Source organism: Canis aureus, chromosome 13 (assembly GCF_053574225.1).
Source record: "Canis aureus isolate CA01 chromosome 13, VMU_Caureus_v.1.0, whole genome shotgun sequence".
NCBI lineage: Eukaryota > Metazoa > Chordata > Mammalia > Carnivora > Canidae > Canis > Canis aureus.
Window position 1 is genome coordinate 46,955,842 of NC_135623.1, and position 26,002 is coordinate 46,981,843.

Sequence of the window (26,002 nt, forward strand, 5' to 3'; positions counted from 1 at the left end):
TTATGACTAAGAAAATAAGTAATTTAATCTTTGGAGTTTAAATTTGTTAAATATTTATAAAAATTTGAGTGCTTTGTCATTATGAAGATAGTGTGTGATTATCTTTTAAGAGAATAGTTAATTAAAATCAAAACATCACTGTTGTTTTTTTGTTTTTGTTTTTTTTTGTTTTGTTTTTTCAGAATCTATCACGATGGGAGGACGATTAATTCTGCCTCATGTACCTGTAATTCTCCAGTATCTCAGCAAAACCACAATAAGTGCAGAAAAGGTGAAAAAGAAAAAGAATAGGGCACAAGTCAGTAAGGAACTTGGCATTCTATCAAAGTAAGTGATACACTGGTCCTTAAAAGATAACATTACTATCCGTGGTTTTAATTTTTGCTGAATTTTATCTAGTTTTTCAATTATTTTAATAACAAGTTGAAAAGGTTTTCAGTATTTTTAAATGCCCTCCCTTTTTAAGTTAATGTAGAATTCCTTTCTCTCCTGGAATATTCATTAGAAAACTTTTATGGCATCTTCATCTTATTACAAAAGAACAGTCTTCAAAATTCTAAAGTAGACTAATAGATTTGTGTATTTTGTTCAGTTAGAATTTTGAATTACATGAGATCACTTGGTTTTCATATTTTTTTAAGTTTAATTGATAAAAATAATTCATTTAAAAGAGCAGGTTGTGGTTGTTTTGTTTTTTAAGAGTGGAGATCTTCCAAAGATTTTTAATGATACTCTTTGGCAGTAGACCTAATAATATATAATTGTGATTTCTGTAGCAAGGTTGGTAAACAAAAGTGCAGAAAATGTTTCTATTTCAAGCTCTAAATTGTTACAGTTTATTTCTGTTACCCCAACAATGACAAAAATGATATATTAGAGTCTTTCAAGAACTTCTTTGAAATGTTTTATTTATACTATTGCATTTCTAAGTTATTCAGAATGGGAAACCACACAAAATACACTCATTAAATTTTATCGCAGGCTGTATGCTAGTGAAAAGAGGCTAAGAGATTAGACACCAGGAAGACCAACGTTTGAAAGGCCTGCTCTACTGCTTCTTAGCCATGTGACATCAGCTTCTCTAAGTCTCAGGATTTTTTGGACAAAATGGGGCTAAATATAATTCCTACATTGAAGGGTATTGTGGGAGTTAAATTGAAATACTGCACATAAAGCCTTAAAAAAGTGGCATTTAATGTCATTTTCTTTGTAAAAGAAATAGCGTCAAATTATAGCATCGATGTTTACTCTGACCCACCTATAAAATCAGACATTATAAGAGAAATAGATTAGTAGCCGTGAACCTGAAGTTGGAAAGTGGATACTGCTGAGTAAGTGTGTTAAACTGTTCCTACATGAACACATAAAAACCGCCTGTGTCTGTTACATGTTTTTCTACAAAATGTTTAATTTCTTAGAGAAGTATTCTTAACCTGTATGTCTTCCTTACATATCAGTTTTTCCCCTTCTCTAGGATCAGCAAGTTCATGAGAGACAAAGAACAAAGTTCTCTACTCATTACACTTCTCCTTCCTTTCCTCCAGCGTGGCAATATTGCTCAGGTATAAATTCACAGGACATTGGCTTTGTCTTTTTTTTTTTTTTTTTTTTAAAGATTTATTCATTTATTTATGATAGACATAGAGAGAGAGGCAGAGACATAGGCAGAGGGAGAAGCAGGCTCCATGCCGGGAGCCCGACGTGGGACTCGATCCCGGGACTCCCGGATCACACCCTGGGCCGGATCACACCCTGGGCCGAAGGCAGGCGCTAAACCACTAAGCCACCCAGGGACACCCTGGCTTTGTCTTTAAAGTGGCACTTTGTTATTAAGATTAATCAGCGAGCAGTAACTTCGGTGGTTAGATTCTGTGATGTATTTGTGAAAAGACTTTACACAGAGATATAAAATTAAAAACAGAGGAGAAACATTGGAACAGAAGTAGGAATGGGGGCAAGCAAAAGGGTGGAAGCATTCATCATCAATCCTTTCTTTAGCTTCCAATGCATTTCACGATTCTTTTCCCTCTCTCACTTTGATCGGTAAAAAATCTGGATCCCAAGAGGTGCATCGTATATATGGATCACAGTTGTAGAACTGAATGAAAAGTCAGACTATATTAATATCACTTGTAGCTGAGTTTCTAAGATGGTTTTCAAACCTTAGTTCAATCTCGAGTAAAAAAGTCTTCCTGTGGCTCAAATTTAATGAAGCTTTAGTAGCTACACTATCTCTTACCACACAGTAATTCAGGAGTAGGGAGACCACAAATCTATAGACAACCGGAAGTGTGGATTTTTCTTTGGACTAGACAGTAGACAGTTTTATTCTATTTTCTATTAGAATTAAAGGAAGAAATTTTTAATGGACATTATTGTGGATTTTATGTTAAGATGCTAAGAACTTTTAAAGGCCTGTGAAATAACTTTTATAATTACTACTTGTGCTTCTTATTCATGATTGTTTTCTATGCAGTAATACATATTTAAAAATTTTATTTATTTGAGACAGAAAGAGAGAAAGACCATGAAGGGTGGGAAGGGGCAGAGGCAGAGGGAGAAGCAGACTCCCCAATGAGCAAGGAGCCTGATGCACAGGGCTTGATCCCAGGAGCCTGAGATCATGACCAGAGCCGAAAGGCAGATGCCCAACCAACTGAACCACCGAGGGCCCCATCCCCCCGCTTTTTAAGAATTTATTTATTTATTTGAGACAGAGAGTCTGTGGTATATAACAAAGTCAAGTTGACCAGTTTTTTAAATTACTGAAATGTGATTTCTCTTAATATTTCTTCTTAAGGATACAGAGGTTGATATTTTGGTGACAGTACAAAACCTGTTAAAACATTGTCTGGAGCCTACAAGCTTCCTCAAGCCTCTAGCAAAACTCTTCTCGGTTATTAAGAATAAGTTGTCAAGACAGTTGCTTTGTACAGTTTTCCAGGTCTGTAATACTCATTTTTACCCCAAACCCCTTTTAAAAAAGATATCTGACATATAACACATATTAACAGCTTTCTTGGTGCCAATATGATGTTTCATATAAATTTAAGTGGAAAGAGGGAGTTGAAGAGAGGGGGGCAGAAAAGTTAAGATTTTATTCAGTAATAATATACTATTTTGATTCCTTTTAGACACTTTCTGATTTTGAGAATGGATTAAAATATATTACTGATGTTGTCAAGGTAAGAGAGAAAGTCTTATTTCTCTTTTGCTTCAAAAGTATTATCATTTTTGTTTGCTTAAGATTTATATACCTTCATCTGTTTTCTGTATTTCAATGTTTTCATTTCTTGTAGCTTAACGCCTTTGATCAAAGACATCTTGATGATATCAACTTTGATGTTCGCTTCTCAGCATTCCAGACGATCACCTCTTACATTAAAGAGATGCAAACTGTGGATGTTAACTACCTAATTCCAGTTATGCATAATTGTTTCTATAATATGGAGGTAGGTTTTTATAGCAAAAAATTTATGAATTGTTTCTCGTTGTTTTGATAACACAACTATGTGACCTGATTTCTTAATTTGTGTTTTGAGCAAGACAAGAGTTCTTGTGTAAAATTTTTTAAATATTTTTTAATTTAAATTCAATTTACAAAAAAAAAATTTCAATTTGCCAACATATAGTATAACTAAAATTTCTTTTAGTTGCAGGCTATTTTGTTTGGTGAAGACCATATGAGAATAACATTCTCATGATTGATTGATTGATTGATTTTACATTCTCATGATTTAAAAGACCAATATCTCGAATAAAATAATGCATGTGGAAGCACCTTGAAAAATCTGAAAGCTGTGTAGTAAAATCAGGAAATTTAAAAAGAAAAATAGGGAAATTGATAGAGATAGAAAGTAAGTTAGTAGTTACCAAGGGCTGCTTGGGGAGGGAAGACCTCTGATTGGTACAGGGTTTTGTTTTGAGGCTGATGAAAATGTTCTGAAGTTAGATAGCAGTGATGGTTACATAGCCTTGTGAATATACTAAAAAAGCACTGAATTGTACACTTTAAAAGGATGAGTTTTATAGTATTTCAATTATATCAGTTTTTTGAAGTTTCATTTCTATATTATTTGACAATGTGCCCTCTTTTATTGATAAATATAAAGGGTTTGGACGATATTAAGTACTATGTTTTTGTCACTCAATTAAAACCTAAACTGGAGAAAATAAAACCCTTGGTTTATTGTTAACTATGTAAGGGTATCCGTAATCTCTTGGTGGCATTTTATAGTTATTCTCTGATATTATATAATTATGTAATATATGAAAAAGTAATCTCCCCATCTGGGGCTAATTCTTCATATTTCTTTTTTTTTTTTTTTTTTTTTTTTTAATTCTTCATATTTCATGTCAAATTCCAGCACAGAGAATTCCACATCACTGCCTGGTTGGCTGAGCTGGCAATACTTTTTCCACGTTCACTACCTACTTTGCTCAAACCAGAAACTGGAACACAACTAACCAGAATTATATCAGCCAACTTTGTTATTTTCAGTGATCATGTGATATTGAATATTGAAAACTGGCTTAGTGCTTTTGTTCTTTTTGCTTTGAGAAATAAAACTGAAAAGTCTACTTCATCATATTTTCCAAATCAGAGTTTTATTTTTCAGTAAGCATGATTTTTCAAAGTTATTTACTATAGGCATACCTCATTTTATCACACTTTGCAGATACTGTTGGGGGTTTTTTGTTTTTGTTTTTTACAAATTGAAGGTTTGTGGCAAGCCTGCTTTGAAAAAGTCTTATCAGTGCCATTTTCCCAACAGCATTTGCTTATTTTATATCTCTGTGTCATATTTTGGCAATTCTCAAGTTCTTTCAAACTTTTTCATTATTATTATATTTGTCATGGTGATCTGTGATCAGTGATTATTACGTACTGAAATCACAGATCATGATAAGTATTTTTTAATTAAGGTATGTACCTTGTGTTTTTAAACATAATGCTATTGCACACTTAATAGACTACAGTATAGTGTAAACATAACTTTTATATGCACTGGGAAACCAAAATATTCATTTCACCCACTTTATTGTGATTTTCACTTTGCTGTGGTGGTCTGGAACCGAACTCACAGTACCTCTGAGGTATGCCTGCCTAGCCCTACATCGGGTTCTTCCTTAGGTATGATGTACTTGGGGGACATTTCTTAGGAGGGAGTTTACATAGAAGAGAGGCAACATTTTGTAAACTCTTCCATTGGAAAGTAATATGCCATATTATAGTTATTACACAGAATAATTTGGGTTTTTTTTCCTGTTTCCAGTTAGGAGACATGTCTTTAAGTGATAATGCCAGCATGTGCCTAATGAGTATCATCAAAAAGCTAGCTGCCTTGAATGTCACAGAGAAAGAATACAGAGAAATCATTCATCGTTCACTCCTGGAGAAGTTAAGGAAAGGATTAAAGAACCAGATAGAGGTATTTGGGTTTGCAGTTGTATCTTTGTCTCTTACGTACTTCTGTTATGGGTTTTAGTTTCGTTTTTATTTTTCCCTACTTATGCTGTTGTTGAAAAGCAGTCAGAGTTAGTACGTTTAATTAAAATACTTCATTGTATCAATACTTTCAAACTCTTGAGAGTGGGAATAGGAAGGAGAGTGACCCCCTCTGTGTTTACAGTGGGAATGTTTTACTTAAAAAAAAATGTACAAAAAAAATTATAGTAGCTTTTTTCCTGTGTTTCTTAGTATTACCTAGATAGCAAATTCTTAAAAAATTTTTTTCTCAACTTGGCATTTACAGAATATTCAACAGGATTATACCACAGTGCTTTCCTGTTTAATTCAAACCTTTCCGTATCAACCAGAATTTAAAGACTTGGTGCAGCTTACTGATTGCCATGATCCAGAAATGGACTTCTTTGAGAATATGAAACACATTCAGGTAGAAGACACTTCTGTGTTGTTTTTTTTCTGTGTATAAAATAAGAATTTCAAACTGTTCTGCTCATTTAAAAAGATTTAAAAAGATACAATTTTCCAAAAAGTTTTGAGCTTCTCATTCCTTGGTCTTCGATTGTCAGTCAAATTAGTGCAGGAAATGATCATTTTCTTGGGGTCTGTTTTCTTTTTTGGTTTACAAACCAAAACAATAGCGTCATATTTCTCTGCCATTTTCTAATATATGTATAAATACTTTAGGATCTATCATTAAGCAAATGCCATGGATTCTATCTCTGGAAGCGAATCAAGGCACAGGTGTTACAGGCTTACATAACACATGGCCTGTATTTCATTCCTTTAATCTTTTCATGGAAAAGGAACATGCTGAAATGGAGCTAGTTGTAGGTAAGTGTGTTCAGTAACTAATTCTTACTTTATTTAACTCACAGATTCACAGAAGAGCAAGAGCCTTGAAGAAATTGGCAAAACAACTAATGGAAGGCAAAGTTGTACTATCTTCTAAAACTCTTCAGAATTACATCATGCCTTATGCCATGACTCCAATTTTTGATGAGAAAATGCTCAAGGTAGGACATGAGATCTAGAAACCATTAAACCTCTACCCATACCAGGACACACTTTTCCAAAATGCATATGGAGTTGGTAACATCCATATTGATGTTGTCACCATAATTAGAGATTTAAAATATTTCTGAAGCCCTCAGGATGGTACTTGGCACATTGTAAATGCTCTATAAATGATAGCTATAATTTTTATTTTAACTATTATTAGCTCAGAAAGGCCAACCACAAAATATTTCCCCTCTTAGAAATAAATGATCACCTTACAACACAGCGTACTTTTATTTTTGTATCATAAGACTTAATTATGGTAAATGCCATTAATCAGCATTAACAATCATTATTTTTCCAAATGGCTCATAAGAAATGAATTAAACAATAGCTACCTTTTCTTTAGCACTATACCAGTTAAAGGAATAATCCTACTTCATCCTCACCACAGCTTAACCCTGCGGGGACTCTTGTTACTCTTTTATAGGAAAGTAAACTGGGAATAAGTGAGATATTTAACTTTCTCAAAGATGTACAGAATGAGAATCAGTATTTGAACTAAGGATTGTCTTCACTATTTTACTACATAGTACCAAAAACTGCCTGGCATGTTGTAAGGCCTTGATAGATATTTATTGATTAGGTTAATGAAAAGCAGTACCCAGAAATTTAAGTGTATTTGAGGTGATATCAGGATTTGTGACTTGAATTTACACTGTGTTGATCACATGGTGTTGTGCAAAGTTAGATTTCCTCTTGTTTCAAAAATTTTTAAAGAATTACCTAAATAAAAAGTACTCCCCTAAATTCCAGTTTAAAGTCAGTAAGCACAACCAACTTATACTTTGATGGCAGCAAAATAGGAAAAGGTGTAGATGGAAAACATAAATTCTATTTATTTTGATTGATGTTAACATGATGTATCTTTTAGTGTTTTATTTTTAACATTTATCACTTTATATTTACAGTTGGTTTCTAGTATATAGTGTATAATTGGGTCTTGGTTTTATCAAATCTGACAATCTCTGCCTTCTCATTGGTCTTAGGCCATTTACATTTATTTATTTATTTGTTTGTTTGTTTATTTAAAGATTTATTTATTTATTTATGATAGACATAGAGAGAGAGAGGCAGAGACACAGGCAGAGGGAGAAGCAGGCTCCATGCACCGGGAGCCTGATGTGGGACTCGATCCCGGGACTCCAGGATCGCGCCCTGGGCCAAAGGCAGGCACTAAACTGCTGAGCCACCCAGGGATCCCCGGCCATTTACATTTAATATTATTAATATGGTTGGGTTTAAATTGTTGATTTTAATTATTTCCCGCTTGTCTCTTTTTTTTTTCCTTGGATTAGTTGGCTTTTTAAAATGATTTTATTTTATCTCTCTTGGCTTATTAGTTATCATTGAGCTGTTTTTTTGTAGGTTTTACCTCTGTATCAGTTTTAAACCATACCATACATTGTTAGTATTTTTGCTTTAAACAGTCAATTATCTTTTAAAGAGATTTTCAAAATAAGGAAAGATCTTTTATATCTGCTTACATATTTATAATTTCTGGTCTCTTCCAATTATTTACAATTTTCCATTCATTCCTTTGGGTAGATCCAGACATAATCTTGTATCATTTTACTCTTACAGGAAAACTTCCTTTAAATTTTTTTGTAGCACAGGTCTATTGTTGATGAATTCTTTCAATTTTTATTTATCTTTTCTCATTTTTGCTTTTACAGACTGTTTCTAGGTATGGAATTCTAGATTGACAAGTTTTTTTTTTCTTTCTGTTTTTTAAAGATAATTGCTCTACTACCTTCTGGCTTATATAATTTCCAACAAGAAGTCATTCCTGTCTTTGTTCCTCTGAGTGTATCTTTTTTTTTTTTTTTTCTGGCTGCCTTGAAAATGTTCTCTTTAACACTAGTTTTAAATCATTTGATTACAGTGTGCCTTAGTGTAGTTTCCTTGTTTCTTGTGCTTGGGGTTTGTTGAGCTTCTTGGATCTACTGAGTTGTAGTGTTTTTCAACATAAATTTTGGATATTATTTCTACAAAGATACTTTTGGGTCCCCTTCTTGCCTTTGGAGACCCCAGAATATATTAGGCCATTCAGACTTGTTCTAAATACACTGAGGCTCTTTTTTTTTTTTTTTTTTAATTAGTTTTCTGGGTTTCATTTTGTTTCATTTCTGTATCACTATATCTCCAAGTTCACTAATCTTTTCTTCTGCAGATTCTAATTTGCTTTTAATCCCATCCAGTGTGTCTTCCCTCCCAGAACTGTCTTTTTCATTTCTAGACATTAAGTTTGGGCCTTTTTTTTTTTTATTTCTTATCTCTCTCTGCTTAATATGTTCTTGCTTTCCTCTCCCATCTTGATCTTATAGAATGTAATTTCATCATTTGTCTTACTGCCTTTGTCTACTATAGGTCTGTCATCTGTGTCATTTGGGGATCTGTTTCAACTGGTTGGTTTTTCTTCTTGTGAGAGGTATTTTGCTGCTTCTTGGTATGCCTGTGCAGCTTTCCTCTCTGTGTAGCTCTCTCCTCTCTGGTGCTCTGCCCTTTGGACACTAGTTGGCCACATCCTCAACTCTGCCTCCGTACATCAGGGAGACCACTGAGCCCTTTGTGTGTTTCTCCTCCTATGAAAAGAACCTGACAGTTCTTCTCACACAGTGAATTAGGGCAATTATAAGACACACTTCATTTGCCTTTCTCTCAGGGAACACTGAACTGTACTGCTTGATGTCCAAAATCTGAAAACTGCTGTTTCATATATTTTTGTCTATCTTTCTGGTTTAAGGTATGAGGATAAATCCAGTCCCTATTCTCTATGATGGTATGAAAGAGCTGTCTCCAAGGCAGTGTACTCTTGAATGCTGAGCTGTGCATTAAAGTTAACTTTAGCATTTGTCAACTTTTTACACATGAATTTAATTTCATACACAGCCTGTAGGCTTAAGCATATTAAAGTACAGTGTCACTCCTTTAATTTAATAGGCATCTTTTCCTACAGCTAGGAGGGGAAATGGAGTATAGTTAGGGCACTCTGCTGTAATTGCTGATCACCTACTGTCTAAGCTAGACAGTAGCTTAGACATGAAATTAGCCCTGTATTTTGTTAGGAAATGTTTATTTTGTATTGATGCTCTGGATTTGTTTTACAGCATGAAAATATAACCATTGCTGCCACAGAAGTTATTGGAGCTATTTGCAGACATCTCTCTTGGTCTGCATATGTATATTACTTGAAACATTTCATTCATGTTTTACAGACAGGACAGATCAATCAAAAGTTGGGTGTCAGGTATGTATGGTCAAACTTATTTTTGTTTTATTTTTAAAATGTCAACTTTGGGGGCACCTAAGTGGCTCCATCAGTTAAGCGTCTGCCTTTGGCAAAGATCATAATCCTAGAGTCCTGGGATCAAGCCCTGCATCAGGCTCTCTGCTTGGCAGGCTCTCCCTTTCCCTCTGCCTGCTTCCCCCCTGCTTGTGTGTGCCTGCTTTCTCTATCAAATAAAGAAATAAAATCTTTAAAAAAGAAAAAGAAAATAATCAATTTTGGATTATTTCCTAAAGCAATCTCTTTAATCTCGGTTTACTTTTACCTTCTGTTAATGAAGTTATGCTAATATTTCTTAAAGTCAAAAATAACTAAAGCTGATAAAAATAATTTTAATGTCTGTAAGTCTTTAAATGTTTCCTTGTAATCGTCAAATGATATTATGAATCAAACATTTCTTTGTACCTTTTTTTTTTTTAACAGTTTGCTAGTAATTGTGTTAGAAGCATTCCACTTTGACCACAGAACTCTTGAAGAACAAATGAGAAAAATTCAGAATGAGGAAAGTAAGTTTTTAAAACTTTCTTAAACTAAATTTCCATTCTATTTTTGGATAATTGATGATAATGAATTAAAGATGACAGAATTGAGCTTACCATCTTTTTCTGCTCCTATAAGCAGTGACCAGTGAATGAGTCAGGGGAAAGTTAAAGCAGAGGGTTTGAAAATTTGTGTAAAAACTTATTTATCAGTAGAAAAGGCTGGTCCAAAAAATCTGAGCTGTAGATTACTTATGTAGAAATCCAGTTTTACACCTGCATGTATGGAAAGCACATTAAGAATGAATGCAAAATTTAAAAGAATTAAAAATTGGAGCAACAGTTAATGAAATATAAAGTAGATATAATAAGAAAGGATCATCAGATCTAAAAATAGATATTTGAAAGATTATAAGTTGGCAAAGTTCTGTCAAGATTGGTCAGTGAAAATAGAAGGCACAATAAACAACATTAGAAACTTTAAAAGGTCACAATTAAATGAAAGGTAAAATAATGTTATGATCTTTGTACTTAAAATTTTTTTTTTAAGATTTTATTTATGTATTCATGAGAGAGAGAGAGAGAGAGGCAGAGACACAGGGAGAGAGAGAAGCAGGCTCCATGCAGGGAGCCAGATGTGGGACTCGATTCTGGGACCCCAGGATTGAGCCCTGGGCCGAAGGCAGGTGCCCAACTGCTGAGCCACCCAGGTGTCCCAGTACTTACAAATTTGAAAACTTGAGTTAGACACACAAATTCTTAGAAAAATAAAATACAAAAGTTGGCTTTAGAGGAAATAGAAAATCTGGGTATATCTCTCTCTAACCACTAAAGAAATTGACTCTGTAATTAAAAGACTTCTCCTGATGAACATACCAGGTTCACAGTTTTATAGGCAAATTCTATAAATATTTAAGGAATGGATAATTTCAATGTTATGCCTGCTATTTGAGACGATTGATAGAGGAAGCCTCCACAAACTCACGAAGTTGTTATAACTGGTTAGTGGAATTGAACGCATTCAAAAATGTGGTCATCTGAAGAGACAAAAGGGAAACATTTGATTAAATTCAGTATCCATGATATCAAATAAGGAATAATTAGAAATTTCCTTAACCTGTTAAAAGAAAAAAATGAACACTTAAATGGGTGAATAGATTGTTTTTGCTAAAGACATTGAAATATTCTGGCCTTCAGTTTGCACTACTCCCAACATTCCTTCCTATTCAAAATTTTCTAATTCTTTGGTTCACAGTAAAATTACTATAGAGCCACGCTAATTAATAACAAAGATTGGTTTGAATATATAGGAACTATTTTGTTTTTTAAACCATTGATGTACTAAAGCCCCTCAATGGTTTATCTTCAGGCAGTGGGATCTACATTTTGCAATTTTGCATAAAAAGAAACATTAAAAATTAAAATACTTAATTTGCTTAACTGTCTCTTTCTTCTTAGATATGACTGAAGTTTGAAACATTTATTGAGTACCTACTATGACCTGGGCCTTTTATAGATATTATCTCATTTGTTCTCATAAGAATCTTACAAGAACCTTAGTTGTTAGTTACCCCATTATTTTTGATATGAGAAATTACAGTTCAAAAATGTAAAGTAACTTTCCTAAAGCTACATGGCCAGTAAACAAAATAAAGACTAAAAGCTACCATTTTTGAAAGTCGGTGCATTGTCAAACATATTTTGGGTGCATTATAAACTTTATCTCAATTAATCCTCACAATAGCCTTGCAAGGTAGGTGCCATCTCCATCTTATTGATAAAGAAGCCAAAGCCTACTAGGCTTAGGTTAATTGACTGTGGTCACATGGATTGTTAGCAGAGCCAAGCCTAGACTTGCCCCATAGTACTGCACTGCCTAATTTTCTTTAGTAAACTGAACCCTATATAGTAAGGGACATTTCTGCATGAGAATTGTTGGTCGTCATTATGTTTTTCATGCTCATAAATATAGGTTTTTGTTTTTGGAAACCTCCACCCACAGTATTTTGGAAGCTTTTTTTTTTTTTTTTTTTTTTTTTTTAATATTTTACTTATTTATTCATGAGAGACACAGAGAGGTAGAGACATAGGCAGAGGGGGACTGATGGCGGGACTCGATTTTGGACCCTGGGATCATGCCCTGAGCCAAAGGCTCAACCACTGAGCCACCCAGGCATCCCTGGAAGCTTTCTTTTGGTTAAGAATCTCCTTCCGGCCTAGTCTCCTGGTGTGTTCCCAAAGTACCCTGTACTTGCTGTCCTACACTCATAATTGTTGATTTACCTGTCTCTGTTCCTCACTAGGCTCCAAACTGTAAGAAAGCAAAAAACCATAACCCTTTCATTTAGTGCTGTTTCCTCATCACTTACCCTGCCTACCTACCCATACTGATAACTAGATAGTTTTTATTAGATATTGGTGGGAAAGACTATATAACACAACTGTGTTGTTTCCTTATTTGATTTAAAGTGACTTTTGTTGTTTACTAAACATAGACACAATAGAAGTGATTGAGTTGCCAGAACATGAAACCATGGAATTAGAGCAAATGGATGAGGAAGAGAAGGAAAACGAATGTAAAACTTTGTCAGACGACAACAAGGAATTAGAAAACCCTGATCCAGCTAGTCGTGAAGAGACATCAGCTAAAGAACCTGAGTGTATCATGGAGTCTATCTCTTTCCTTCCTCGGAATAAGGAAGAATTGGAGAGAACAATTAAAAATATCCAAGGAACGATAACTGGGGATATCCTACCCAGACTCCACAAATGCCTCGTATCTACGGTAATCATTCTGCTTGGGGTTCAGGAGGTCTGTGTGAACCAGGATGTTTGTGGGATCCTGTCAGACTGAGACTCCTAACCATTAATTGATTTCAGCTTTTGGATTTTCTTTTACCTCAACCTTTAAGAATTTACCTCCCTTGATTTGTCTCATCATGTTTGGGTTCCTCTCCTGTTGCAGCTAAGCATCAGTGTTCCTTCATTATGATTTTCATGTGGTAGATAAATGCTCTCTATCTCCAAAGCAGTTAATTAGATGAATCTCATTTCCAAAGAAAAGAAAATTTTTAAAAATTAGAGTATGTTTCCCTTATCAACATCTTGGGCACTTCTCTGATGTTCAAAATTCATCTTCTTGCTGGTTAACAGTGGATTCTCATGAAGTCAGAGCCTTTCCTTCAGTTGTAAAACATGGATTGGCAAACTGTGGTCCATGGACTGGATCTGTCCAGCAGCCTGTTGTAAATAAAGTTTTATTGGAACACAGTTTCACTTACTGTTTTATATATTGTCTAATTCTGCTTTTGCATTACCACAGCAAAGTTGAATAGCTTCATCCAAGACCATAAAGCCAAAAATATTAACTATCTGACCCTCTACAGAAGTTTACCAGCACCTAGTATAAAATATTGACATGATCATTTTGTATATTTGTAGATATAACTTATTTGAGGTGCTGTATTTCTTATATACCAACAAGTGTCATGTAAACTCTTGAAAAATCCCAATTGATACAAATCTCTTAGGATTTTTATATATTTCACAGCAGTGTTAATCTGTGTCGGTGAAAATGTGGCTTTATTTTTTTCTGGTTGCTTCTTTGGGGAAAAAACCTTATTCCTACTATTTTTATAATTTTAAAAGGTTATTCTCAAACTGCATAATTTATTTTTTTCAGATGATAAACTTAGAAATGGTCATAAGATGTATCAAAAGAGCTTATCTTTCAACTGCAAGGTTGCACAAGTGTTTCTAGGTCCCCCATCCATTTATTTTTGTTTTACTTTAACCTAAATTTTTCTTACAGACTAAAAGGGAAGAAGAACACAAGCTCATAAAATCTAAGGTTGTGAATGATGAGGAAGTAGTTCGAGTTCCTTTAGCTTTTGCCATGGTTAAACTGATGCAGTCCCTTCCTCAAGAAGTTATGGAGGCTAATCTGCCAAGGTATATTGTGTGACAAATTAGAAAAGTTCAGTGAAACTCAAAAAGTGTTTCTTTCTTTCTGACTATTGAAACTCTTGTGAGGAAGAGAAGTACTGTCACAATTTGCTGTGATTTAGAATCCCAATTGGGAAATTGGGGTACTGAATAAGAGACAAAAGGATGTTTGTAATTTTATTTGCTTGCTTTTTGATTAGTGCTTTTCAATTTTTCATTTTCTAGTATTTTGCTGAAAGTATGTGCCCTCCTCAAGAACAGAGCACAGGAAATCAGAGATATTGCACGCAGCACTCTAGCAAAAATAATAGAAGATCTGGGTGTGCGCTACCTACAATACATTTTAAAAGAATTACAGACTACCCTTGTCCGTGGATATCAGGTAAATTGCATTATGTGCCTTGCAGTCATTCAAGTTGAATTGAAGTTCAAGTATTTGCAATTTGAGCACTAAGTGATGGTGATTTGGGTCTATCTTCAGTAAAGTTGATCCACCAAGATAGCAATCAAGAATATTCACAAGTTTCTAATCAGCATTGTAAAAACCTATTTTTTAGGGACACCAGGGTGGCTCAGTTGGTTAAACATCTCCTTCGGCTCAGGTCATGATCCCAGAGTCCTAGGATCCAGTCCCGCATCCGGCTCCCTGCTCCACAGGGAGTGTGCTTCTCCCTCCTTCTGCCTGCCACTTCCACTGCTTGTGCTTGCTCACTTGCTCTGTCTCTCTGTCAAAATCTTTAAAAAACAATAAAAATATATTTAAAAAAAATTCTTATATTTGATTTTTATAAAGATGCTTCTAGGCCTTGGTTATATAACCTCTTTTTTTCCCAGACCATTTGATACGAAGGTTTATATTTTCTGAATTCTTAAAAATATCCTTGTTGAATGCATACCGAATGTATTACCACAAACGTGAATAATAAAGAACATAAACATTTTTTAGGAGTTAAATGATATGACATAAATAATAATAATAGGATCTCCAGGTGGAATACAAAACTCTTTGAGTAGTGACATAGCTGGCTAGCTCCTCACTAACTCCAGGAGTGGCTCTTGGACAAGTGCCATAAGCAACACCTGGGAGCTTGTTAGAAATGTACAGCTTAGGGCCCTACACTTGCCCTACACCATCTGCATTTCAGTAAGATGCCTGAGTGATCTCAAGTTTGAGAAACACTGTAGCTTATTCTTTTCAAGCACCCAGTCAAGACTCCTGGGAGGTAGCTTTCCTTTCTGTATCTGGATTTGCTCAAAGGTAAGCTTCTAACTATAGGTTATAAATCTAACACAAAATATCAGTATTCAATTTAATGGTCTCTCTGAATAGTTTTCTTTTTTTAATGGTTGCTTTAGGAATTACCATATACATGCGTACTTAGAAGTCATGTTTTATGACTTCGAGTGGGATATAGAAACCTTACCACCATATGGATCCCTTCACCTTTCTTTTGCTTTATAGTAGTTTGTCTATTACAGATCTGTATATTGAAAATTTCGTCAGGCAATAGTAGTTTTTGCTTGTAATTGCCAGACATATTTTAAAGAACTCAAGAGGGAAAAATATTGTTTGCCCAGATATTTATCAGTTCTGCTATTCTTTCATTTCTCAATTTCCATGTTTCTTTCTGGTGATTACTTTCCTTTGGTCTAAAGGACTTCCATCAGCAATCTTGTAGGGCAGGTATGGTGGCAGCAAATGATTTTAGTCCTCTGTCCTCATTAACAGTACTTTTCTTTCAGCACTTTAAAAATGTTGTATCACTTCCTTCCAGACTTTCTGATGAATACTCCACAATTAGTCGAATCACTGTCCAAACTAAGTAATGCATTGTTGTCCTCTGGCGGCTTTAAGGACTTTTTCTTTGCCTTTATTTTTCAGTAGTTGGATTATGATGTGTCTGAGCTTGCTTACCCTATTTGAAATTTGCTGAGTTTCACCAAATTTGGGGAGTTTTGAGCTATTATTTCTCCAGATACTTTTTCTGCATTATACTCTGTCCTTTCCTGAAACTCCAGTGAAATGAGTATTAGAGTTTCTGTTTTCATCCCACTGGTTCCTGAGGCCCCAGAGTAAGCTCTTAGTAAAGTTAGCTGTGGCTACTATTAAGGGCAAAAACTGGTCTGTTTCCTTCATGACAGCTTTGATTACACTCAGCATTGGTAGGCTCCTTAATTCACAGGTTGGCTCAAGGTTCTCATGCCTTTCTTTATAAATCAGTGGCCCGTTTTAGTCACAGTAATAGATTCAAGCACTGTAATGTGTTTCTGAGCATCTTTTGTACAAAGTGATCAATTGGTTAAAATCTTTTAGATGGTAGTATTTGTCAAAGCTTCTCCGTACAGTAATGACAGATATAAACTTTGAGTGCTCTCTACAATACTTAGACCTTATTTCTTTTTTCTAGTGTGGTATTCTTAACTATTCATATTCTGGGGATGCCTGGGTGGCTCAGTCAGTTAAGCATCTGCCTTTGACTCATTCAGGTCATGATCCCAGGGTCCTGGGACCAAGCCCTGCATCGGGATTCCTGCTCAGCGGGGCGGAGGTCTGCTGTTCCCTCTGCCCCTCCTCTCCACTCATACGCACTCTTTCTTTCTCTCGCTCTCTCTCAAATGAATAAATAAAATCTTAAAAAAAAAAACACTCATACTTTTACTGTACATTTCATTTTAGGTCCATGTGCTAACTTTCACTGTGTACATGTTGCTACAAGGCCTCACCCACAAGCTACAAGTTGGGGATTTGGACTCTTGTTTAGATATAATGATTGAGGTAAGATTTGGAAAAGGGGAGTTTCACTGTCTAAGTGGGCAAAGGACAGAAAATCAGTTCACAAACTTAGAAATAATTATAGCCTATAGAAATGAAAATAATGTACTGTCTCATCTCTTAGATCAGCAGAGGTTTAAAAGCTGATTCAAGTGACATGAGATGGGCATTCTGCTATTGCTAGTAGGTTATGAGTTTTAGTATAACCTTTCTAGAAAGAAAGTTGATGTTGTGTGTTAAGGGCTTTAAAATAAGCAAAATTTCAATGACTTCCAAGAATCTGTTTTAAAGAATCACAGATATATTTAGTCTGGGGTTTATATTAAAGTATAAAGCTTTACTTATAATAATGAAAAACAATGAACAGTCAACTTTTAAAATTGGATAATGTGATCATTTGGGGGGGGTAGGATTAAGAAGAAACTAAATTTGCCACACAGCCTTTGTTCATTCATAAAAAAATGTAGACACTTAAACATTTTAAATTAAACACATCAGTTGTGATAATTAAGTTGGAAATATCATATGAGTTTTTTAAAGAGAAATTAAGCTACTCTTTGGTAATATCAAAGAAAAAGTGTCTGTATATTATAGGATTATATATGTAAATCTGTGTAGTATTCTTGTTTTGTTTGCCCTTAGTACAAACCTTTAGGCGTTTCTGTATTTGGTTGTCTTTCAGTAATTGGTCCCTGAAATACCTTGAAAAAGTGTAATCTAATAGAACTCCACCATCTGATTTCAGTCCTATCAACTTCTTTCCCCTGATCTGGATGTATCAGAGACTGCTTCTGTTGACATACCTTGCTAATTGCAGACAATTGCCATTTGGCTTTTTTCTCTCAAAGATTTTTAACCATGAGTTGTTTGGTGCCATCGCTGAAGAGAAGGAAGTGAAGCAGATCCTCTCCAAAGTCATGGAGGCACGAAGAAGCAAGAGTTATGATTCTTATGAAATCCTGGGCAAGTTTGTAGGGAAAGATCAGGTTACAAAACTTATCCTTCCATTAAAAGAGGTAAGGACTTAAGTGCAGTGCAGGTGATCTTCATGTTACACTATCATGAGTTCTTAAAAAGAGCCATGCAGGATAAACCTTAATGCTGCACTTGACAACCAGGATCTTTTCTGGTGCTAAGGGCACCTGTACCACATAGCCACTAGCTGGCTGTCTTAGTTGGGCATTCTAAACCATGAACCAGAGTTCTGGGTATAAACCATGTGATGCAGAAGTGAAAAAAAAAATTGAAATCCAGGTGAATTTTATAGCTGAGTCAAGTCAGCAGCTAGAACACAGCTTTTGGTGGAGTCACATTGCTACTCCCAGGTTGCTGTCAATGCCAGATCTTCTCCCTCTTGACATTGGTTGAACATGTATTATGTTCTGAGCACTGTGTTTCATTATCATTTCTAATCCACACAACCACTCTGAGATCAGTAGTATATCCATCTAACTAACAGATAAGAAAATACGGGTTCAGAAAGAAGATTCGTGGATAAGTAGGAAGGTAAGGATTTAGTCGTAGATCTTTCTGTTCCAAAGTTCTGCACTGTTTTCATTCTGCCTCCTATTGGGTGGAGACTATAGTTTACTTACCTTCATAATGTTCTCTGCCTGATGCAGGGGTGGTCATTCAATAAATGTTATTAATTCCTTTTATTACAATTTTATGTACTAAAACTAGCACTATTTAATGACATAAATTAGCCATAATTCCAAATGTTTTGGTGTGAGATTAACTCCATAATTGTTCCTAGAATGCATTAATCTTACTAAACCTAAGAATGCTAGCTATGTTTTGAGGATGAAAAAGAGTCAACAGAGCATATGAATCTTCTGTGTATATTATCAAATCCCTCCAACGTAATGAAAGTAAGTAATACTGTGTCCTGTGGGAAGCAAATAAAGTGCTGAGGTTTCTTTTGGGGTTGATGGTCCTAGATTCCCATTGAGTTCCTCTGATTTGGCCCAATTACTAATATCCAACCCTGAGGCGTGGCCATTTCAGCACTTTATTAGCATGGTTTCAGAGGAGTAGTGACTGAATCTTGTCACTGTTGTATATGTGTGTGTGTTTGCCTGTGATGTATGAGGAGAGTGACATCTTCCAAGTGTCACATCAGATCTCCAGCCCTAGATCCTCAGGTGTCTCCAGCAGAGAGCATAGGAGGGAGTGTAAGAAATCCCCAGGCTGTAGACAGTGGTTGTCTCTGGGATTGATGTTACATGTAGATTAATACTTTGTATGCTCTGTTTGAAATTTCTTATTAAGAATGTTTCTTTTTTAATTAGGAAAAAATATTAAAAAGCAAATGTCTGTTTTAAAAACTACCATTACAACAAATGAAAATGCAGTTCTGTATCACCTCAGCCTGATTTTTATGTTTGCCTTTAGGTCTTACAAAATACCACAAGTTTAAAACTGGCCCGGAAGGTTCATGAAACCTTGCGCCGAATCATCGCAGGATTAATTGTGAATCAAGAAATGACAGCAGAATCCATCCTGTTGCTCAGTTATGGTTTGGTCAGTGAAAATCTCCCCCTGTTAACAGAGAAAGAAAAGTAAGTTTGAAAGAAAAAAAAAGTTATCCTTAAGTACTTGCTTCTGATAAACCATTCAGTTCTTATTTACTCGTAAGTGGATGAATTTAGTAATTCACCTTAGTTGCATATCTGAGTTTTAAGATGGTACTGCTTTCTGGTGTTTGGGCTAAAGTCCTTCTAAGTGATAAATTTCATCTTGAGACCTTTTTGTTTTATTTATTGAATCAAAGTTAGGATAGATTTTAAATATACACCTTTTGCTCTGATTAAACAGATATTTAGACCTTCAAAGGTTTTTAAAATACCTTCCTTTGGATTTTGCTTCTGGGTTGGCTTATGTTTTCAAAAACCAAAGGAAGTATCCCCTCACTGTTCATCTTAATTTAAATGCATGCTCATCAGTATGATCTCTTTCTGGAGTTGTTCTACGCCCTTGATGAACAACCTGATAATCTCTGTGTTTCATGGTTAAAGGAGAGAAAAAGCCCACAGTGCACAGCACGTTACTTAGTGCTGGGCTGCAGTCAGCAGACAGGGCAGCGGGGACTTGTTGGAACGCAGCTACAGGATTCCTCTCCCTATCTTTCCTTTGTGGTTGACAGAAACCCAGCAGCCCCTACAGCGGACCCACGCCTTCCACCCCAGAGCTGTCTTCTGCTGCCCCCAACTCCAGCGCGAGGTGGGCAGAAAGCTGTTGTGAGCAGGAAAACCAACATGCACATATTTATTGAGTCTGGGCTTCGGGTAAGAATTAACCCTAAGGTGTAATTTGCTGCCCATGGGGGAGTGCCTTTTAATCCTCTGCTAAATTTCCAGTCCTGTTCATTTCCACTCTAATTGCCTTACTATAAATAAATCATAGGATTTTTTTATTTAAAAAGGTGTGTCGATCCATTTACCATTCCTTCTTTCTAATACTTCCTTTGATGCTCTGTCTCAGAATTAATGATTCTGACCTAACATTTATGGGTTCACTACTGTTTTGCTCATGGACTTCTCTAAATTGATTTTAAATTTTTTTAAAAAAAATATGTGAGCTTCTAAAAACACAAATTTGATCATTTCTTTCCTTTAAAACCCTTCACTGGCTCCCATTTTTCCCGAGAACCCAGACCTTCATCCGGTCTGTAAGGGCGTAGCCTCCTGTCATACCACTGCAACACCCATCCCTGCCACACTGGCTTCATTTCAGTTCTGTGGTCCCCATCTCCTCCGACTCCGAGACCTTACCACCTGCTCCTCCCTCCACCTGGATTCCACAGGTCCCCAAGCTCACTGCCTTTACAGCTAACAGTTGGCTAGTCTGTCTTCCTGGCTGAGCTCCATCAGCAGGGGCCCTGCTCATCTTGATCGCTGCTGTGTCCTATATTGCGGAGCCAGTGCCTAAGTAAATGCTGAGGAATCACTTGGTAAATGAACTTGGCATCTCAGCTCCCCCCCTCTTTCTTCATTTACTGACAGTCTCCCAGGTCCTTTCCCAATACCTTCAAAATTTTTGTCACTTCATACAGAAGCATCTTAACATGTTACGTGGGTCTCTTCAAATCATTTCACTTGTACCCAACTCCATTTGGTCTCCTGGCATAAAATATTGTTTTGAATCTTTTAGCTGCTGCATCTGAGTCTGAAGACTTCCAAGATCAAGTCTTCAAGTGAACCTGTTCTGGAAATGTTGGATCCTTTTGTCTCTCTTCTCATAGACTGCCTTGTCTCCGTGGATGTGAAGGTGAGCTTCTGTTCTTTGACAAGAGCTATGTTGTGCAAAATCTCCAGAACTTCTAGGCTTGTGCTTCACAAGATGATTGAGTTTTTAGAGATTATAAACTGCTTCTGTTCCCTGCATTACATTCCTTCCCATTGTAATAATCCAATATATTTGGATAGTCTTTAACAGTTTTACCAGCCCTGGAATGTACATTACTTACTCCATTTAATCCTCACGGTAGTGTTATGAAGGTGAGTAGTGGGGTCCCCCTGTCAGCACTAATTCTTTTTATCATCCTTGATGCTGCTACCCGCCACAGCTGTGAATCCTTATAACGACCCATGAGGCACATATTATGAAGGCTTCTGTTTTTTCAACGTGAAAACTAGGCTTTAGGCTAAGTGACTTGGCCCAGATGACAGATCTGGTACATGAGCCAGACTCCAGAGCCTGCACAACTCCCATTTCCTGATTGCCTGTCTTACAGTGAAGATGCCAGGAGGTTAAGTAACATCTCTGTAGTCAAATAGGGAAGAAACTGCAGAGCTTGGATTTGAGCCCTGGCCTTTGTGACTCCTAAAGCCTTTCCTCTGTGTTTTCATCTGATTCAGCCCAAGACCGTTACAGCCACCAGAGCAGCATGAGTGTTAGGTAGAGCTGAACTAGGTGAACTAGCTGATCTCAGCAATCTCTAAGGTCCCAGCATATGTTTTTCATATTTTTTGCACAGCACTTAGCTATTTGGAATTCCGCAGTGTATTATTCCTCTGCTTGATTTCAGAGCCAGCTCTCTGCTCCTTAAATAGTGGAATGGTATAGGGCACCTGTCTTCCATTGGTAGAGCATGCAACTCTTGATCTCCAGGTCTTGGTTTCAAGCTCCACATTGGATGTGGAGCCTACTTAATAAGATTTTAAAAATTAAAAAAAAAAAAGGGAGATGAGATTCTATCTTTATATTTTTAATACTTAGAATGTCTTACATGCATATGTTTAGAATGGTTACAGTGCCATTCTAGAAAAAGAAAAGTCCTTTATAATGTATTTTCCACACACAAAACAAAGTTGATAAAATTGGCCAACCCAGCCAGTCATTTACTCCTAAGAGTAAGAATACAGTGACCACTTTTTCTTATTTGCTTGCAATATATCTTTCCTTGCTATGGAGAAGCAATAAGTTCTATCACAGAGACTAGAAAACCTCCCTATCCTCTTACACGTTTGGTACAGTTCTTCCAGCCTGCGTTGGGCAAAGTATTTTACTCTTTCAACTTGATCACTTTTAGAGTCTACACAGCCTTGGGTTCGGGTGTTGGGTTATTGGGTTTGGTCACTACATAAGTTGATTGGTTTTATTTTTGTTTTTCAGGTGATCACAGGTGCTTTACAATGCCTGATCTGGGTCATGAGGTTCCCTCTGCCTTCCATAGAAACAAAAGCAGAACAGCTGACCAAACACCTTTTCCTGTTGCTGAAGGACTATGCAAAACTGGGAGCTGCCAGGGGCCAGAACTTCCACCTGGTAGTAAATTGTTTCAAGGTGAGGCATTTTCAATTGTGCATAAAATAGCCAGGACGAGAATTACCATCAGAGTCATAGTTGTCCCCATTGTCCTTTGTGGTCTAAGTCAAAATTTTTTCCAGATTAATTTGCTAAGGGCAGAAGGTTGGTATCCTGTGTAAAAAAAAAACAAAAAAAAAACAAAAAAAAACAAAACAATGATGTTGTATTAAGTCCATACCATTTCAATGGATCTTCATTTGTAGGATGTCCTGGCTATTAACCTCACTATTGTAATTTGCAGTGTGTGACCATACTTGTCAAGAAAGTGAAATCTTACCAGATAACCGAAAAGCAGCTTCAAGTTCTACTAGCATATGCTGAGGAAGACATTTATGATTCTTCAAGGCAGGCCACTGCATTTGGTCTTCTTAAGGTATGGTGTCAGCAGAATGTTTATGAGTCTCAGGGTAGATACTTAGAATAATGTGGGACACAGTGTTTTGACTAGCTTTAGATTCCCAAACTTAACTTATAAACATTGTTATGATTTTGGTGGATTTTAATTATAAGCTAGTATATCTAATTATTAACTGAACATGAACTCTCTATTAACACTTCCAGAGACTTATACAAAAATATAGGAAAATAAATAGAGGTTAAAAAATATTTCATGTTTGTAGTTATTGTATTGGACATGTAAGTTTTTTTTCCCTTTTTTATTGTAAAATATATATAAAACCTAAAATTCAATGATCTTAAATATTTTTAAGGATATGTTATTTTTCTTTTGGCGATTACTTTCATTATTTTTGAAGCTGCCTATGACTGCCTTAACATCAGGCTGGCTTACACCCATCAGCAGTAGAACAGGAAATGAGATGTCTTTTCCTTTTGTATTTTAGGCCATTTTATCCAGAAAGTTATTGGTCCCGGAAATTGATGATGTCATTCGGAAAGTATCCAAGTTGGCAATTTCTGCACAAAGTGAACCTGTCAGAGTCCAGTGCAGACAGGTATGTGGAGAGACCTTATTCCCATAGGAAGGGCTGGGTCCTGTCTTCTCTGGTTTTTAGAAAGAGACATGTCAACACTGCCTGAATTCTGCAGATGATTTTATGTCACATTGTTGCTTTATTCTGAGACTAAGGAACCCATTTACTTACCCAGTGTGAGCAGCAACTCTGCTTTGTCCACAGGGCATTTTCAGTTAACAAAGAGCATTTTGAGTATAGCCCATCACACATGAGATGTCTTAAATGGGTGAAGACATTTGTTTCCCCTTTGCAGCACAGTAGCCTGCACCAAAGGTTTTCCATCTGTGGGTCCAGTAACCAACTAATTGTGCATATAACTGTGTGCCAGGTGCTGCTGGAAAAGCAGTCAAAAAGATTCCTATAGTCTCTATCAGTGAAATTTTTACAAGAGACAAGCACAAAGCAAAAAGTCCACAGTTAAAATTACAGACATCCTAAGTGCCCGGAGGGGGAAAGCACTGTCATATTTCATCTTTTACAAGACACACCATTATTTAGAGAAAGAAAAAAATCTATGACATAGTGGTAAGATGCCATCAGTTTTAAGACATTTTCTAATTTCAGATATATTAAAATGTGAAAAACTGTGCTCAGAATTGAGAAAATATGGGAGCACATATGATGGTTGAGGACCACCTTAGTGTTAGAATCGGGGAGGGCTTTCCTGAGGACTGGCCTGTAAGGAAGATTAAGGCTTAGCTCTCTAGGGGAAGGGGGTAGCCAATGCCTAAGGAGGATAAAACTTGAGATCGATCAGGGTCTCACTTATTGGAGGAGCTAAATGAAGGTGGGGAAGGGAGCCCTTATGGTCTTGTTAAATATTTTGGGGCTTTATTCTGATAGCAATCCCTAAAATCGAGGGAGGAGAGTGACATGAGCAGATGTGTATTTTTACATTTGTTCACCTATGATTATATGAGTGCACATCACACCCAGGAGGTGGAAAGGTCTGAATGGGAAATATGAACTTGGGATTGAAGGAAGGTGTGGGCTCCCAAGGAAGCCACGTTGGAAAGGGAGGAGCATGTCTCTAGAGAAAGTCTCCTTGAATAATGTTAGGAAGAGTGAGGGCCAGCTAGCACTTACTAAGCACTAGCTGTGTGCCCAGCACTTTATATACATGACTTCTGTTTGTAGTTACCTTCCGAAGAAATGGTATCCCCATTTTATGGCTGGGAAGAAACAGGCCTTAAAGTTTCATGATGTGCCTCAGTTCTTGCAGTTTATTAATAGAGGAGGCTGACTAGTATGATGGCTTGAAAGCAGAGACTTTGGACTAGGCATGGAATTCTGGCATTGTCACCTGAGCGAGTTACTTACCTCTCTGCGCAAGCATCGTTCTCTTGGTCTGTAAAATGGGGTTAATATCCCCTGTCTTCCAGTGGAGTGATGACCATTAACTGAGAAACACTTAGCACAGTGCTTGGCATATAGAAGATATTTAATTAATGAAATAGTTACTATTCTCAGTATTAACTTTACCCCCATTGTCATTCAAGGGGAAATGCAGGGTTAAACCGTAGTCCACACAGAGTCCACCACACGATACCCTATGGGAGAGAGGTGTTTCCTACATGTGAGCTAAGCTTTGGAGCCCAAAACAACCATGCCAGTGGTAGGCCAGCATTTAGTCTTAAGCAGGCATGCGGGGCAGGACCTGAGTAAGTGAGGTCAGAGGAGAAAGGAGAAGTGCACAGTTGACTCAGAAGGCAAGCATCACCTGGTTGATCACTCTAGGGAAGTGTGTCTCAAAGCAGGTTAGGAAGCAGGAATCCTGGAGACAGACAAGAGCCAAGTAATCATCTGTGTGACTTCTGTTTCTAGGTTTTTCTGAAATACATTCTTGACTATCCCCTGGGTGACAAATTGAGACCAAACTTGGAATTCATGCTTGCTCAACTGAAGTAAGTTTAAGCCATAAACTACACCCAGGCAGAGGGTTAGTAACCTCTCTCATTTTAACGTGGCAGCCATTTGAAAGTGACAAATCAATCCTAAACATAATGGCACCTTCTCTAAGGGTATTACGATGTGCGTCATTGACTTGATTGTCCAATGATATGCATGACTTCATATGACAATTCTGTAGGTTGCTTTTCAAATTCAGTCTGAGCACTGATTTTCATTAGAGTCTACTTAAAGAGAATGGTAAAAAAAAAAATCTAACATTTATAGAAGATATTTAATTAATATCTAACATTTACA

The 26,002-nt window shown here is 36.4% G+C and overlaps 1 protein-coding gene and 1 long non-coding RNA gene across 2 annotated transcripts in view; one reads left to right on the forward strand and one right to left on the reverse strand.

The window, feature by feature from the left end:
* UTP20 (UTP20 small subunit processome component) overlaps window positions 1-26,002 on the forward strand; it is a 95,575-nt gene that overhangs the window by 60,106 nt on the left and 9,467 nt on the right. Inside the window, exons 31-52 of the mRNA XM_077846044.1 lie at window positions 183-327; window positions 1,475-1,562; window positions 2,801-2,944; window positions 3,135-3,185; window positions 3,300-3,452; window positions 5,277-5,432; window positions 5,757-5,897; window positions 6,346-6,483; window positions 9,637-9,776; window positions 10,239-10,321; window positions 12,790-13,079; window positions 14,106-14,245; window positions 14,465-14,621; window positions 16,917-17,015; window positions 17,861-18,028; window positions 19,407-19,573; window positions 20,158-20,299; window positions 21,165-21,281; window positions 22,629-22,799; window positions 23,065-23,196; window positions 23,666-23,776; window positions 25,622-25,701. Coding sequence (XP_077702170.1) covers window positions 183-327; window positions 1,475-1,562; window positions 2,801-2,944; window positions 3,135-3,185; window positions 3,300-3,452; window positions 5,277-5,432; window positions 5,757-5,897; window positions 6,346-6,483; window positions 9,637-9,776; window positions 10,239-10,321; window positions 12,790-13,079; window positions 14,106-14,245; window positions 14,465-14,621; window positions 16,917-17,015; window positions 17,861-18,028; window positions 19,407-19,573; window positions 20,158-20,299; window positions 21,165-21,281; window positions 22,629-22,799; window positions 23,065-23,196; window positions 23,666-23,776; window positions 25,622-25,701 — 3,013 coding nt within the window. The remainder of the gene's footprint in view (window positions 1-182; window positions 328-1,474; window positions 1,563-2,800; window positions 2,945-3,134; window positions 3,186-3,299; window positions 3,453-5,276; window positions 5,433-5,756; window positions 5,898-6,345; window positions 6,484-9,636; window positions 9,777-10,238; window positions 10,322-12,789; window positions 13,080-14,105; window positions 14,246-14,464; window positions 14,622-16,916; window positions 17,016-17,860; window positions 18,029-19,406; window positions 19,574-20,157; window positions 20,300-21,164; window positions 21,282-22,628; window positions 22,800-23,064; window positions 23,197-23,665; window positions 23,777-25,621; window positions 25,702-26,002) is intronic.
* Window positions 17,876-25,963, reverse strand: LOC144282426 (uncharacterized). Its single transcript, XR_013350862.1, has 2 exons — window positions 22,846-25,963; window positions 17,876-19,553 (listed from the first exon to the last, which is right to left on the reverse strand). It is a non-coding gene; the product is annotated as an uncharacterized LOC144282426 (long non-coding RNA).